The sequence below is a fragment of the Globicephala melas genome, chromosome X (assembly GCF_963455315.2).
Source record: "Globicephala melas chromosome X, mGloMel1.2, whole genome shotgun sequence".
NCBI lineage: Eukaryota > Metazoa > Chordata > Mammalia > Artiodactyla > Delphinidae > Globicephala > Globicephala melas.
The window spans coordinates 36,865,981-36,881,654 of NC_083335.1; the positions used below are offsets into that span (position 1 = coordinate 36,865,981).

Below are 15,674 nucleotides of genomic sequence, written 5' to 3' on the forward strand. Positions count from 1 at the left end.
CCGCGGAGCGGCTGGGTCTGTGAGCCATGGCCGCTGGGCCCGCGCGTCCGGAGCCTGTGCTCCGCAACGGGAGAGGCCACAGCAGTGAGAGGCCCACGTACCAAAAAAAAAAAAAAAAAAAAAAAAATGTGGCAAGGATTGTACAACCCTGTGAATATATTAAATATACTCAAAAACACTGAGTTGTGAACTTTAAATGGGTGAATTTTATGGCTTAGAAATTATGTCTAAATAAAGTTATTTTTTTTTAAAAAAAGCACAGCCCTGGGTACATGATGAACTCCCAATCATTATAAAAAGAGCAAAAATGTGCTCTGTACTTGAAAGGACCTTATGGGGTTTATCTCACACGAGCCTGTCAATCCCTCATGAGGCAGGAACTATTATTATCCTCATGATCACACAGCTGGGACATGGCAGAGCAGGGACTGGAACCCAAGTCTTTCTGACTTCAGATCCCAACCCCTGCTGTTTTCCATAAGCCATGTTGCCTCTCTATACAGTCAATGTAACCACATTGAGTGGGTTCAATTTAGATCATAGTGGCTGTATCTAGGGAACTCTGGGTCAGCTGGGGGAGTAGTATGTAATGACCTCTGTGCCTTAGGTAAGAAGTGCTCTAGGGGAGCACTGAGCCAGGAGCACAAACTATCAGTTCAGGAAGTCTACCCGCAGGCACTGTCCATGGGTCCTCGCCATGTACCCGTGCTAACTCCCTGTGACACAGCTGAACAATCAGCATAGCCAGCCTGGCAATAAGCTGCCATCCGAGGTGGCTCCCATGGGCGTGTCCAATAAGCAGGTGGTGACTTCTCTCAGACAAGATCTGGAAGTCTAACGGTGGCTTCCCTCCCTGCAAGACGGAAACATCTCCCAGCATCAGGTTATCAAGGCCAGGTGATGCGCAGCCTGCCACTCGGTATTGTGATTTGCAGATCCAAGAAGCAGCATGGGGCTGTGTGGAGGAGAAAATGTGCCTGGAAAAGCCCAAATCTCCTCTGGACAGAAGGTTAGAAATGCCAGTAAAGCCAGGTGCGGTAGGCTGATGGCTGGGACAGCATGCCTCTCAGATTGTGAATCTGCTGTAAATTGCTCATCAGCTTTCCCCAAGAGGGATGCCCTAGTCTATCGCTCTGTACTCAGCCACTCGGCAGCCTGACTTAAAAGAAATGCTTGCAAAGAAACAGGACGGTGATCCAAGTAGATCAGCATATATATATGCTCAAATATATATCGCACACACACACACGCACACACACACACACAGCACGATGTTGACCCAACCAGCTTTCTATTACTTGGCCTTGCTGTATTCTATAGTCCGATGATCATTACTGGTTATAATGACCTAGAAGACTTGGAATACGTTCATGTTCTTTCTGAATCATCATTAAAAAAAAAAGAGTCTGTTATGTTCAGTCTAGCTTTAGCACTCTGCATGTTGTGGAGTTTTAACTTCATGAAAATCAGTAAGCCACGCATGGGCTATGTAGTAGCCTTTAACCAATATTCAATTCACTAGACCAAACTGTTTTCTAACCATGGGAGAAAATGTAGAGTGAGTTCCTCCAACTGTGGTCCCAGTTGGGGCCCCCAAAGCCTTATTTTCCTGGATTTCCCCAGGACACAAGTGAATTCAAGGCTGGAGAGATGGTAGCTGCCTCTGGATTTCCCACCAGCGGTACAGCTGGAGAAGTGGTATTTGTCTGAGCCTTTCTCAAGCCCAGGTGTTGTTCTGTTGTGTCAGCTGAATTTCCCCTAAATAAATGCAAATGTACTTACTGCATTGACATTATCCCTTTAATCATCTGTCCGTATTCCCCCACTAGATTGTAAGCTCAGTGAGGGCAAGGACCACGTCTGTTACTCATGGCTCTATCCGCAAGGCCTGGCACATAATGAATAATCGAGAAATAGTTGTTGGGTGAATAAATGAAATACCTACTGTGGGGAAACTACTGATAAAGCCTAAGAGGTAATCCCTTCCATCCCACTTCCCCATTTTCCTTTTGTTTTCTCGGTCTCAAAGGAGAGGTGATGCTTTCCCTTTTCCACTTGTGGGTTTAACAGCATCCTTTTGGCCCAGCCGGCTGAGCATTGAGTTGGCTAGCTGGCAGCCAGCGGCTGCAGAGGAACGAGAGTAGAGGGCCGGCCAGAGAGACCAGGCCCTGAGTAGGCTGGAGTTTTGGCCCCCGAGGGAAAAGCCCCGCTGAGGTTGGCAAGATTCCTGTTTCCGATAGGCCTTTGCTAAACAACAGGTAGCACTGGGGCTTCTGTTCTGATATGAAAGTGCGGGCCAATGGAGGAAACCCATCTCAACTTTGTACCAGGGACTGATGGCCCCTCACTGTAACCTGGGCAGAGGTCTCCTCAGTGGTGCCGCTTGCTGTCCCCCTTGCCCGTCCTTGGGGCCATGGGATAAGATGTGCATACCAGCCCCCGACAAGCGGAGCTGTGAGGCTCACCCTGTCCCACTGGCCAAGAGCACTGGGTGGCTGCTGTTGAACCCAGCATCTAACAGTCCCAAATGCCACACATCTGGGCCCCAAGCGTGGACTCAGGGCCTTGGGGAAGTGAAGCACTGCAAACAGCAGGGACACCACCGTGGTCCATGTGGCTCCTGTATGGACAGAGAGGCCTTGTGCTAGAGGCAGCCTGAGCCCCCGTCACTCTGCAGGCCCAAGGAGGCTCTCAGGAATCAGGGAGGGGCTCTAAAGCCATGCCTGTTATTTCTAGAAGTCTCCTTTCCAGGCTGCAACACCTCCAAGAGAAATCGATTTGCCTTTGGAACAGCTTCCCTTTTCCCTTTCTCCCTCTCTATCCTGCTCAGTAAGAGGTATCATTGGGTGTGATGACAGAGAGGAAGACCACAGGGGACACTGACAAAGCTAATGCCGGCCTTGCTTTCCTTTGGCCATCTGAGATTTGATAGTACAGATGGCCACCGCTTCAGAGCTATTCACCTGGAGGCGTGTGGCAGCTCAGCCCCTGGGCTCCTTCTATTCTAAGTCAGTTCCTTTGCTTCTCTATGTGAAGCCTCCTTCATATGCTTTGAGGCCACCTATCCTTTCCCACATCTGTGGTGGATTGCCTTCTAATTCCTGTGGACGTGACGAGATGTAAACGTGGGCCTGTCACGACGTTCGTGATGAAGAGATCATGAGGTGAGAGGGTGGGTGTAGGTACACGGCCCACGGGGTGCTGGTCATCCATCAGGAGTGTGTTTCTAGGGGCTTCCCTGGCGGTCCAGTGGTTAGGACTCCGCGCTTCCACTGCAGGGGGCCCTGCAGGTTCGATCCCTGGTCGGGGACCTAAGATCTTGCAAGCTGTGCAGCATGGCCCCCCCCCACCAAAAAAAAAAAAGGAGTGTTTCTACTCTCAAACTCCTCGCTCTAGATCACATGGGACCACGCCGTAAACCAAGACAGCTTTGAAGAGAGAAGAAAGAGTCAAGCAGCAAGGCAAGTGGATGGAGCCATCAGCACGTGAGGAGGGTGACTCCTGGGTGGTCAGTCTCAGCTTCCACCCGTGATGTTTGGGTGCAGGGATGGGGAAAGCCTCGGGTCTAATACGTAGAGTACCTGTTCTTTGGGTCTCCCCCTTCTCCTCCTACTCTGGTTCGGGGCAGCAGCATCTGGACTGGGCCGATTTGTCCTGAGGCCCCTGTTTGTGTCATCACCAGGACAGCCCTGAGGGGTGGCTGTACTGAGTTGCCTAACTGGGAAGCCTTCTGTTTGGGGGCGGCACTTGACCCTGTTTGTTCTCAGTGATCGTCCCCTCCTATCTCCAAGCCTCCTGCTGGATTGCATTCTGGGCCTGCACAGCCTTTCTTATCCCAGCCTTCCATGGCCTCTTACTTCAGGCAGCTCTGTCAATGCCGACTCTGATGGACAAAGAAAGGTTTTAGCTTCAGTTTCCACCTCCACTTTCAACTAAGCCAGAACACCCGTGCATCTCTCTTAGATCACTGTAGCTCTAAAGCTTTGCCTTAGATCCAATGCAATTCTCGAATTGGCTCTACGTATTGCTCGTTTGCTATTTTTATCTTACGTTCCTTGATCAACTAAGACACAAGGTATTGTCACAGGCATCCTTTGTGGGACAGGCCCATCTGAAGGCCAGCTGTCTTTTCCACTGTCTTGTGCCACGTAGGACGCAGTGGTACAGCATGGGCTCCTGGTAAACCAGGCGCTGGCAGAATGGGGTGAGCATTCCATGTCTCCAGGGTCCAAAGGGCCTCTGTTACACTGAAAACCGAGACTCAGCCCTACCTGCCTTGATCATTGGAGGTGGGAGAGGCTGGCTAGCAGGCCTGGAGAAGACCATCTTCCTGGAATCCAGCAGGAGGCGGCAGTACCCCGCAATCAGGCAGGCAAAGTTGGTGGCTTCGGGCCACTCCATCAACAGCACCAGAGGCTGGGGGAGACATGGGAGGAAATGTGAAGACACAGGAAGGAGCGGAGCAGGTGCGTGTCCAACAGAACAACAGCAAAGGCAAGATGACTTGCATAGTTATGAGAACATACTCTCTGAACCCCAAATGAAGGCACATAGCCTGACAAATAATTTCTTCTGATTTGAGAATTCATTTATAGTAAACTCTTACCCAGGTATCAAAACTAAATCAACCTTTAATTACACATTTAATGAACCACTTTTACTGAAAAAGACTAAAATAATATAACATCACATGACTGCTGTGTGGCTGTTTGGGTTTTTTGGGGCTCAGCAGATGTGCAGGCCTGCCGGGAGAGCAGGGCTGAACCTGGGAGTCTAGGCTAGGTTGGGGAACATCCTTGACAGGAAGTTCCTCAAGTGCACAAGCTATCTCTTGCTCATCGCTATAACCCGTTATGGTACCCAGAACAGCCCCCCGGACATGGACACTCTGTGCAACCTGGTTCTCACTGTGTCTTCTGGGCCACAAAGTCTTTATGGTCTGCAGTCCTGCTCAGACCTTCATGCTCTCCCCCCCGTTTTCCTCTGTTTCCCAAAGTGCTCTCACGATGTTAACTGGTGCTCCTTAAAAGAGTTCCTTGGTCAAATATGTGGTGAAATGCTGAGTTAAACAAAGCTATGCAGATAGTTATACTTATGGGAATTCTCAGATCCTTTAATATATTAACGTGCACTGTGAAACTTCAAGAGGGCTTTAGTATTCCAACTTTTTCCAATTATTTGATGGAAAAATCTATTTTCATAGAACATCTCATGGTAGTAGGGTTGCTTTTTCTGTTTTGTCTTGTTTAACCCACGTTGGAAAATACTAGCATACCCTGTTGACTTCTGTTCCTGACCGTAAATCAGTCAAATTAATCTTGGCGTTAGCTAGCTGACTGCTTCAGAGACCTGGCAACGATATACCCAAAAAATCAGTACCTTTTTAAGAAACCTTCCCAATATCTGCATTGTAATTTTATGGTTTGAAAATAAATCTGGGTCAGACTGAGGTCAGCCATGAGAGTATTCTCCCTGCCATAGGGCAGTGGCCTCCAGATAAAGACCACTGAAGACTGGCTGAAGAGGGAGCCATGGGGTCATGGGGCATCTCGTCTTTTGAGGGTTCCCAGACCAGGCATTAAGAGCTAAAAGAATTAAGAGCAGGGAATGAGTCTCTTCTCTGACTAGTGAGGGGTGAGGAGTGAGGTGAGGGGTGATTAGGGCCCCCACTAGGGTACTGGCAGTAAAAAGGGACATAATGAAGACTTGATGGAACTTGGTCACCAACTAGACTAGCCTTCTTTGGCTGGATCATCACCTTGGGAACAATTCTGAATCCAAACCAGCTCAGCTTTTAGCTAAAGTTGTACCAGTTTTCTTTGCTATTTCTCAGGATCCTGACACGTAGCTTGAGTTGAATATTTTCAGTTCATATAGACCATGGGTTGGCAAACTTTTTCTGCAAAGGGCTAAATCGTAAATATTTTAGGCCTTGTGGGACACACGGGCTGTGTTGCAAGACCTCTGCTATTGTAGTGTGAGAAAAGCCATAGATCATCTGTAAGCTAAACAAATGGATGTGACGGTATTCTAAGAAAACTGTTTCCAGAAATAAGCAGTGGCGGGTCAGGTTTGGTTCATGGGCCATAGTTTGCCACCTGATCTAAGAGAAAAGCTTCTTTCCAGTTAAATACAATTGTCTGTATTCATTTTCACACCTCTCAGCTTGTTTCATTTGTCAACAGTGATCTCCTTGTCCACTGGAAATTCTTCTCTTGGCTTCTGTTTCTGTGAGGTGACACTGTGCTCTGGTTCTATAATCTCTGACCACCTCCATCTCTGTCTCTCTCTTCTTGTGCAACCTCCCCACTCGATGTCCCAGGCTCAGTGCTCAGCCCTCAGTTCTCCACGAGGGCATCAACTTTCACTTTTGAGCTGGGGATCCCAAAGTCACCATCTCTAGTCTATTTCCCCCTTGAACTCTTCCTATCTCAGAGCTCGTACAGTGCTGGGTCTATATCGTACAATCTTGTGCTGGATCGAATCCTCTCTTGAGTTGTTTAATAGTTATTGTTCATCCAATTCTACAGCACACCACGGTAAGGCATTCGGATTCTGCCCCACAGGCAATGAGTTAGCGATGCTCCTATGGAACTCATTCAATACCATCAGGAAAAAAAAGGAACCATCCATACTCGGAAGAGCAATGTCTCCTTTCTCCAGTGAGAAAGGGACCAGGGATGAGACGTTACCTTTGGGTCATCATTTGGAAGGGGCAGAGGGGATGTCTGTACCTCCAGTTAATGCATGCTTCTTAATCACAACAGAATGGTCAACTCTGGGTACAACAAAGTAGAGACAGAAGGGGAATAGAATGGGGGTGGGGGAGAATAAGATGCCCTTCCTTTCTGCCTCACCCCCTACCACCAATGACAGAGGTTTGGGTATGGATAGCTGCTACCGCCATTACTATGAGGTCCCAAGACCTGCTAAGCTGGCCTCCAGAGCGTTCACAGACATCATGGCCGTCACTGCTGCCACTGCTTTATTTCGGACCCTCAACATCTTCCTCCAAGGCCAAAACTTCTCAAGGTATATGTGAATGGGTCACAAGTGTGCTGAGATCCTGAGCCCCTCGGCTTCTGGGTCCTGTTGCCTCTGGCCACAAGGTGCCTCATCTGTTTATTCCAGTGGGTCGTACAAATTGTGGCATTTTCATGATATGGAAAAGGTGGGGACACACTAACCTTAAGACCTTCAGTAGCCTCCTGATCGGCCTCTCTGCTTCTAGGCTCTACCCACTTCACCTCCATATTGCTGCCTGAGTGTCTTCCTAAAACACAACTCTCACTTAAAATCTTTAATAGCACATCACCTAAAACCCACTGCCTTCCAACATCACACAAAGCCTCTTGTGACCCAACCTATAGCTCCAAGAATATCTCCCACTAACTCTGCCCTCCTCCCGCCACCGTCCCTCACCGTATGCTCCAGCAACACCACCTCATTTACAGGGTGCTAGAGAGGCCTTGTCGTTTTACCCATTCATACCTTAACCTATGTTGTTCCCTCTGACTGAAATGCTCCCGTGCCCCACTCTGTCCACCCAGCAAGCTGCTACGCACTGGCTAGATGGCTCATGGACCACGCGACCCGTTGGGATGTGCAGCTGTGCATCCCAGAATGGGGCCAACGCAGGTCCTGCCCTCGTGGAGTTTATGAACCATCAGGAAATAAGACATAAATGAAGGGAATTTCCTGGCGGTCCAGTGGTTAGGACTCAGCGCTTTCACTGTGGTGGCCTGGGTTCAATCCCTGGTCGGAGAACTGAGATCCCACAAGCCTCGTGGTGTGGCCAAAAAAAAAAAAAAAAAAAAACACAAAGACATAAATGAAATAATCACACAGAGGAATATGATTGCAAGGTATGATAAGCACTATGAAGGAAAAGTAGAGAGACCTACCAGAACACAGAATACCCTGGACTGGGGGATGGGGGGATGGGTGGGTGTGAATGTGTGCATGTGTGACTACTTTGGTTTCAGAAGCTGGAGGGAGCTTCTTTGAGGAAATGGCATTGGCTGACAAACAGAATGAGAGACCACTGGACCAAAGCACAGGCTGACTGGCTGGCTGACTGATGGAGAGACTGATAGACTAGCTGGCTGCAGAGTAGCCTGACTCGCTGATGTCCTTGCTGACGAGCTGTCTGCAGGACAGGCACAATGCCTCCCAGCCTGACATCCTGACTGGTTAGCCGCCTGGCTGGCTGGTCTGCTGGCCGATGGACAGATCGGAGGCTGAGTGCCTAACTGGCTGATGGACTTAACTGTCTGCCTTCAATTTCCCCTCTTCTCTCTTACCCGCAATACAGCCCAATGTCGGTAATAAAACAGCATGAAGGCAAAACCTTGTGCCCAGAGAGGGCCGAACACAGCCCGAACTGGTTCAGCACAGCACATCAGCAGCCTCTCGTCTGCATCCACCCACAGCCCACTGGGTCCCAGCACCGGCCAAATGCAGCTGGCAAAAGGGACACAGAAGCAATTTTTGCCAGCAGGGGTAAAAATCAAATCAAAGGCAGGCAAGCAAAGAGACTGGATAGGTTTTCTTAGAAACCTTCAGGAACAACATTTTATTTTAAATAGAATTTTAATGATCATGACGTCTAATGTAATGCTTGTCCCGACAGAAAGCACGAGAGCAATGAGGCTCAAACACGAGAAGAGGAGACACACTGGACCGCAAGAGATCCCTTGGGACTTTCCTTTGATGGTTTACTTTCCCCCCTTACGGGCTCCTGTGGTAATGGGGTATGGTAGTGGCCCAGAGCTGTCTCATTCCCAGACTGTGCTGTCTCCTGAAGAAAGATATTTGCATACTACCTCACGTTTGCCCCACTAAGAGCAAGTAAGCTGAGTGAAAACTGTAATTAAATATGCCCAGGCCATCTTCAAATGGAAAAGGAGAAAAGGAGAATGGAGTTGGCGGCACGGCCAGCCCTGAGAAGGTACAGCAGGCATTAATTTGACATGCTCTAGCCCCATCTCCTTCCTGGGGTGCCCTGGGAGCTCAAACACAGCCAGCACTTTGGGATGCCAGCTAGGGAGGGGACTGGCTTTGGGGTAGCCTTACCTCATGCTAGCATCCCTGAAAACAGGGAAACAAAATCGGAATCCAGGGGTCTGGAGGAGTAAGTGTACAAGATGACGGTCCTTGAGTCCCAGGGGACCGGTACCTTTGAGTTCTTGCCTCCACAGCACTCACTCAGCAAAGTGCAACCTTCTCGTAGCCCCCTCCATGCACCAACACGATGTCCTGTTTATCCTGCGACGTAGGCTCTCACCTCTTCACCCACCCACGATTTGGACCGTCCGTGTGCTGCGTGCGCAGCACTGTCGTTCAGTGCACTCAGGATATAGGCAGCAGGCAGTAAGGGTTACGTATGACTTATGCTTTGTGTGTGCAAGACAGCAATGTGTAAGGGGATACGCGTGCACTCTTAGTGATTCTACGTTTCATCCTCACTCTTTCTTTTCCATTACCACTGCTATTCCTCCAGCTCAGGCCCTGCCCTTGTCACTTCACACCTGCACTAGCACTACGATCCCCTCCCCGCCTCCCTGGCTTGGCACTAGCCTTGCAGACAACCATCTGGTACATTGGTCCCAGTCAGCTTCCATCCTGTCACTCCTCTCTTCAAGGGCCTACGGTGGATTCCCACTAGGATTCTCAATTCCTCAGACTGGCCTTCGAAGCTTTTCACCAGCTTCTTCTGCCCACTGCCAATCTCTCTCCAATCTCTTTTCTCGTTATTCTCCTCTCCAGTCAAGCAACTATGCTTATCGACCTGCACATATGGCTTACTTATTTCTGTGCTTACTCTCTTCCTGTGAACACATCCCACTTCTCCCTGCTAATCCATGCCTATCACTTCAAGATCCAGCTTCAAATACCCTCTTGTGGGAAGCCAGTTCTGGTTAACCCCTTCCTCTTCTTTTGTTCCATGTTCCACACCACACTTACCTACAAAATTTTACTTCATATGAACTTCTCCTCATTGCTGTTTTGCTTCGGAAAAATAACAGGTCTCGTTTGTTGACTACTTACTCTGTGTCAGGCAGTGTCCTAAGACGTTTTACCTACATTTTCTCATTTAATCCTGAACGACAACCTATGGAGGAAGGCACTCCATTTTGCAGTTGAGGAAATCAGGGTTCACAGAAGTTAAGACACCTTTTCAAGGCCACACAGCTAGGAAGTGGTAGAGCTGGGATTTGAACCTGGTCTGTCTGATTCCAGAACTCCATACATGTTCCAATGTGGTGTGATTAAGGCAGGTCATGTGCCTTTGTGAGTCTCCCCACTAAGAGCGAGACCCCTCCTGGGCAGCATTCATGCCCACAACTGTGGCCAGATCACTCCTAGAAATGAGAATAGTGTTCCTCACTCAGGCAACATCCACTGACCCTGCTTGGGCTGGTTCCTCCCAGAGCTTTGGACCCAGAGGTCAGTGGTTCTCAAACCTGGCTGTACTACAGAATCACCTGGGAAGTGAAAAAGAAATAAATCCTGACGCTCAGGCTGTACCCTGACCAATTAAATCACAATCTCTGGGAGTAGGGTCCAGTCATCTGTATTTTTTAAAAGCTCTCAAGGAAATTCTATTGCGTAGCCAACATTGAGAATCACTCGTAGAACATAGGAGACTTGGTTGGAAAGGTGTTTCTAGTTTTAAACCCTTTTTATTTCTCAGGAAGCCATATCTCCCCTGCATGTCTTGTCTTTCCTCCCACGCTTCCCTACCTGTCCGTTTGGCTTTTTACCCAGCAACATCTGAGGAGGGCAGCAATCACTGGTTGAGGAAGTGGCCACAAGCCAATGAAATATCAGCTCCGGGCAGGTTCCTAAACCAATGGGAAGCCTGTGAATCACAGGTGGAAAACTCAACATATTAAAGCTTCCTGGGTTTCACAAAGACACAAATAAATAATTTGCTCTTTTAGAAAGAGCAAACGTTCCACCTGTTAATCTGCTAACAATATCTCCCCCCGGGAAATCCTTTAAGAAAGGAAACTTGCACCTCCTCTAAGAGCATCCGCCAGCTGGCAGGCCGGCCTTCCGCCACCCACACTGGTCACTGGGTGTTGAAACAGGAGAGCCATGGAGGAGGCGGCTGACCACGGCTGTCAGACTCTGCACAGGCGACAGCTGCTTGCCAGTCTGAACGAGCTGATCTATGGGAAAGGTTCTAAGATTCGAGAAGAGCCAGACCCTGGGAGGTGAAATGGGGACGAGGTTCTGCCTGCTCCCTGTCTCCCCAGGCCCCCTTGGTTCTGTCCACATACTCAGACACCCTCTCATCCATGGATCCAAGTGTGCACGCCTACGGCAGAGCTCCCTAACTGGCATGCACATATCCCTTCAGCCTCAGGGGCAGCCAGGCGGGGCCTGGGGTGGCCAGAGTCCCCGGGGCTGGTCCATTTAACCCAGTGTCCTGCATGAATATAATTTTCTCTGTGTGCTGTGACACGAGAAAGATTGGGAAGCAATGGCCTGGGAGGTAGCTCCGAGTTCCCCAATCCCCCTGCCCATTGCTGAAAACCTGTCACAGGTTGATCAGACACTTTCTAGCCTTCCCTAGCACCGCCTGATCTTAATATGGGGTCAAGACAGTGTCCCAGAGGGTTGAGAACAGAAAGAAAGATGAGCCCCCAAAGGCCCAGGGTCTGAACCACTTCAGAATCACTGAACCTCACCTAATGGGTTGACACTCTGTTTCTCAAGTTTACTTCTTCCTCTGTTCCCAAGGCCTGTTCCTGGGAAGAAGTAGCCCCTCGAAGCCGCGCTTACCTTGGCATCCATGATGCTGGTCTCCACCCGGGCCACGCCCTGGTTCTCCCGGAACAGCTGGATCTTGCTGATCTTGCTGAACTCGGACAGCACAGTGGTGAGGTTGGTTTTGAGGTCAATAACATGGCTGATGCCGTGACGGGGTCCCACTAGGAGGGTGGTGGCCGACTGCTTCTCATCCTGGTGCCCCAGCGTGGTGGGCAGCATTCAAAGAAAGAAGGGCAGAGGAAGTGAGGAGAGGAGGCGGGAGGAGGAAACAGAAAACAGGCGTTGGACCGGTTCTGCTGGAAGGTCTGGAAACATCTGGAGCTCAGTGCCAGGGCCAGAGGACAACCTCGAAGGGAAAATGGTCTGGGATGCCCCTGTTCTCAGGCCAGGGCCCCGGATCATCGGTCCAAATGGACACATTAGCCTCAGCAGAAGGGAGAGTGAAGAGGGCAGCAGCAGGGCTGGTTCTAGCAAAATCGTCAAATAGGTGAGGTTTATTTTGGCGCCTTGGAAGCACCCTCTTCCTACCAAGCCCCAGGGATTTTCCATTTGTTGCCTCAGGCCACTCAAGGCTCCCACCTGGTGCTCTGTCTGAACAGGTGACATCCTGTGTTTGGTCTTTACCCTCCCTCACCAACAGCCACTTGAACTTGCACTTCTCACCTGGTGCTAAAAGCTGAAGTGACAAAGTAACTCTGCCCAAGGTGTCAAAGGTTGACTGGGCGCTTAATGACTGGAGGAGTGGAGGGGGGACCTCCCTCCCTAAGAAGATATTTGCCCTTTAATAGGCATTACAGCAGTCTTACCCCAGAGGAATGACCTATAAGAATTTCAGCACTGGGCTTTCCGTAATCCTCGAATCCCAGTATGTAAGTGGCCACCTCTGCGCCTGATGGACTGGATTCCCTTAAGTGGTCGTGATAGGCTCCTCGACGCCATCAAGCCTGAGCCCTCTGCCGGCCCATTCCCTGGCATTAGCATCATTCCCGAGGAACCTATTCCATCTGCTCTAGACGCTTCGGTAAGCGGCTTTCCATCAGTTGCCCCACGAGCATGACAGCGTGTTCCCCAGAGCGTGACAAGCACCTGGATCCAGTCAGCAAGATGATTTGAATTTCCTTTCACCGAGGCTCACTAGGGTAAACTAGCCTGGGGCACAGTCTTAGGGGGACCACTTGTGCCCCACTGGAGAGGAGCGTTGCTATAGTGAAGGCCCTGGCAGGGAGGGGGGACGTCTGGGCTAGGGGATTGAGGGAATATGGGTAAGAGCAATGAAACAGGGCAGGGGTCGGCAAACTCTGGCCCACAGGCCAAATCCAGCCCTCTGCCAGTTTTTGTCCAGCTCACGGACTAAGAATGGTTTTATACATTTTTAAATGCTTGGAAAAAATTCAAAAGAACCGTATTTTGTGACATGTGAAAATCACATGAAATTCACATTTCAGTGTCCCGTAAACAAAGAGATATTGGAACACAGCCAGGCCCATGTGTCTATGCGTTGTCGACGGCTGCTTTCATGCTGCAACGGCCGGGCTGAGTAGTTGCGACAGGGACCTTCATGGCCTGCCGGCCAGGCCTAAACTATTCACTTATCTGGCCCTTTATAAAAAAAGCTTGCTAACCTCTGAAATTGAGAAAAGGGGGCACAAAAGAGCCTAGAGGGATACTGTTAACAAATATAGCCTCCTACTTTACATTTTATCTTTTCTTTTTGTCCGCATCGCGAGGCTTGCGGGATCTTAATTCCCCAACCAGGGATCGAACCCAGGCCCTGGGCAGTAACAGCGTGGAGTCCTAGTCACTGGACCGCCGGGGAATTCCTGAAATTTTTTATTTTATTTTTTTTCCTCCTACTTTCACCATTTTATCAGAGGCGGGACCAGAACACCACGGGAGGGAAGAGGGAGAAGAAGGAGGAAGAGGACAGAGCATGCCACCTGAAAGATCTAATGGAGTCTCTCCTGTCCCCCCAGCCAAGGACAAGCGCCCCCGAAGGGTTCCCTCCCCCTCGCTGCCCTCACTGACCAGGCCCACAGTGTTGAACAAAACGCCCGTGAACGTCGGAAGTTCATTCAGAATTCGAAGATACTGGAGTTTGGCCTGAATTGCAGAGCCCTGTGGAAACAACCGACTCAGAAATATGAGAAACTTGAGGTGCACAGGAAAAGCAAACCCATGTTCGCAGGAAGGAGGGTCAACAGCTTAGGACAGGCACTAGTCAGACCAGTCAGAAAGCCCCACTGTGGGACACTCGGGAGAACCACAGGAAGGTTCCAGTTTGGACAGCTCTTGCCAGACTCTAGCATCCCATCTCCCTTCCTAAACCCTCCTCCTATCCCCTGATCTTCATTCCTGAAGAATCCAGCTTACTCATTTTGTTCCTCGGTTAATTTCGACGCCTTTCCCCAACTCCAACACCCCACGACATCTATACCTCTCTCCTGAGATCCCTGATGGCCACTAGGTACTGGCCCTCCCCAACTGGGGGTCGCACTCAGTACCTTTATCCTGAGCACCTCTAAGTCCCGAGCCTGCTCTTCCTCTGACAGAAAAGTCTCCATCAGTGGTACCCGCATCCCCCGGGCACTTGAGCCAGAAACCTGTGAGTCACACTGGACTCTTCCCTCAGCCTCTCACCTGAGGGCCACCAGTCACCAGATCATCTTGATTCTACCTCCTAAGTCCCTCTCCACCCTACCCATCCCTCTTCTCTAGCCCCGTGATCATTGCCTGGATGTCCCCCACTTGCATCACGGTGGCAGCCGGGTTACCTTCAGTACTAACACTCCTTTCCCTCCATCCCTCCACATTTTCAGTTACAGGGAACAGCCTAAAACATAATCACACCACTGGCCGCTTAAAGCCTTCAGTGGCTCCATGCTGCCTACAGGGTGAAGGATAACCCCTTTCCACGGCACACGAGGCCCTCCGTGAACAGGTTCCTGCCAACCTCTTTGGCCTCCTCTCTTGCCCGCACCCCACTCAGGCAGCTTCCTTGAACCCTCCGCACTGGTTTCTGCTGCTCTCTTTGGATCTCCCTGCCTGGGAAAGTATTCCTCCCCGCAACTCATCTAGACAAACTTCTATCTGTCCTTTAAGACCCAACTCTGGCATCAAATGCACCGACTCCTGGCCTTTTCCATCTCCTCCAGGCTGCGCTGGCTGCTGTTCCTCCGCGCTTCCAGGGCACCTGCACTGGTCGCACTGTGTTGTGACTGCCTCTTGTTTCCCCACCAGCCTGTGCCTGACTTGAGGGCAGAGACCGGGCCTTCTTCATCTTTGTATCTCCAGCCCAAGCACTGGGGGTGGGGGGCGCTCAGAAAAAGTGTTTGCTGAGGAGATGGTTGGGAGCCCTGAAGCTCTCAGCTGGGAAGAAAACAATCTGATTAAATATGCACAGCAAAGTAGGAATGGCTTAACTCTCGGGGGAAATCTGCATCTTAAAAGAGAAGCTAGTTGGTAATGCAGGGAATCTGGCATGGGTGGAATATAAGGGGGCAACTGTGTCCAGTGTCTCCATCTGCATGTGGATTCTGGTGCCCCTCACCACCCGCCTGCCTCCTAGGCAAGCAGACTGAGCCTTGCAAGCCTGAGAAGGGCCTGCGGGGTTGGGAAGGCAGGGAGTGGGAAAGCGCGGGAGAGCACAGCAGTGACCTGAGTCCTCCACCCGCCACCCGGCGACCCATTCTCCAGGTCAGGCCTTGCCCCATGGGGCTGGGCTTTTATCTCCCAGAATTCCCTGTACCAGGGCTGATGAATTAGAAAGCTGATGAGGGACAGAGCAGTTGTTTCCACGGGAAACATGTCTCCCCAGGGTCCAGTGCTGTCCACACCACAAGTGCTTCATCAGCACTGACTAAATGGGTGGAACGACCCAAGAATATTCTCCTCCT

The 15,674-nt window shown here is 50.3% G+C and overlaps 1 protein-coding gene across 11 annotated transcripts in view; it reads right to left on the reverse strand.

Moving 5' to 3' along the window:
- FRMPD3 (FERM and PDZ domain containing 3) overlaps positions 1–15,674 on the reverse strand; it is a 139,529-nt gene that overhangs the window by 19,953 nt on the left and 103,902 nt on the right. For all 11 annotated transcript variants that reach the window (XM_060292622.1, XM_060292625.1, XM_060292618.1 and 8 more), the window contains 3 exons: positions 13,807–13,896; positions 11,794–11,973; positions 4,272–4,416 (listed from right to left, as the gene is read on the reverse strand). In XM_060292622.1, the coding sequence (XP_060148605.1) occupies positions 4,272–4,416; positions 11,794–11,973; positions 13,807–13,896 (415 nt within the window). The remainder of the gene's footprint in view (positions 1–4,271; positions 4,417–11,793; positions 11,974–13,806; positions 13,897–15,674) is intronic.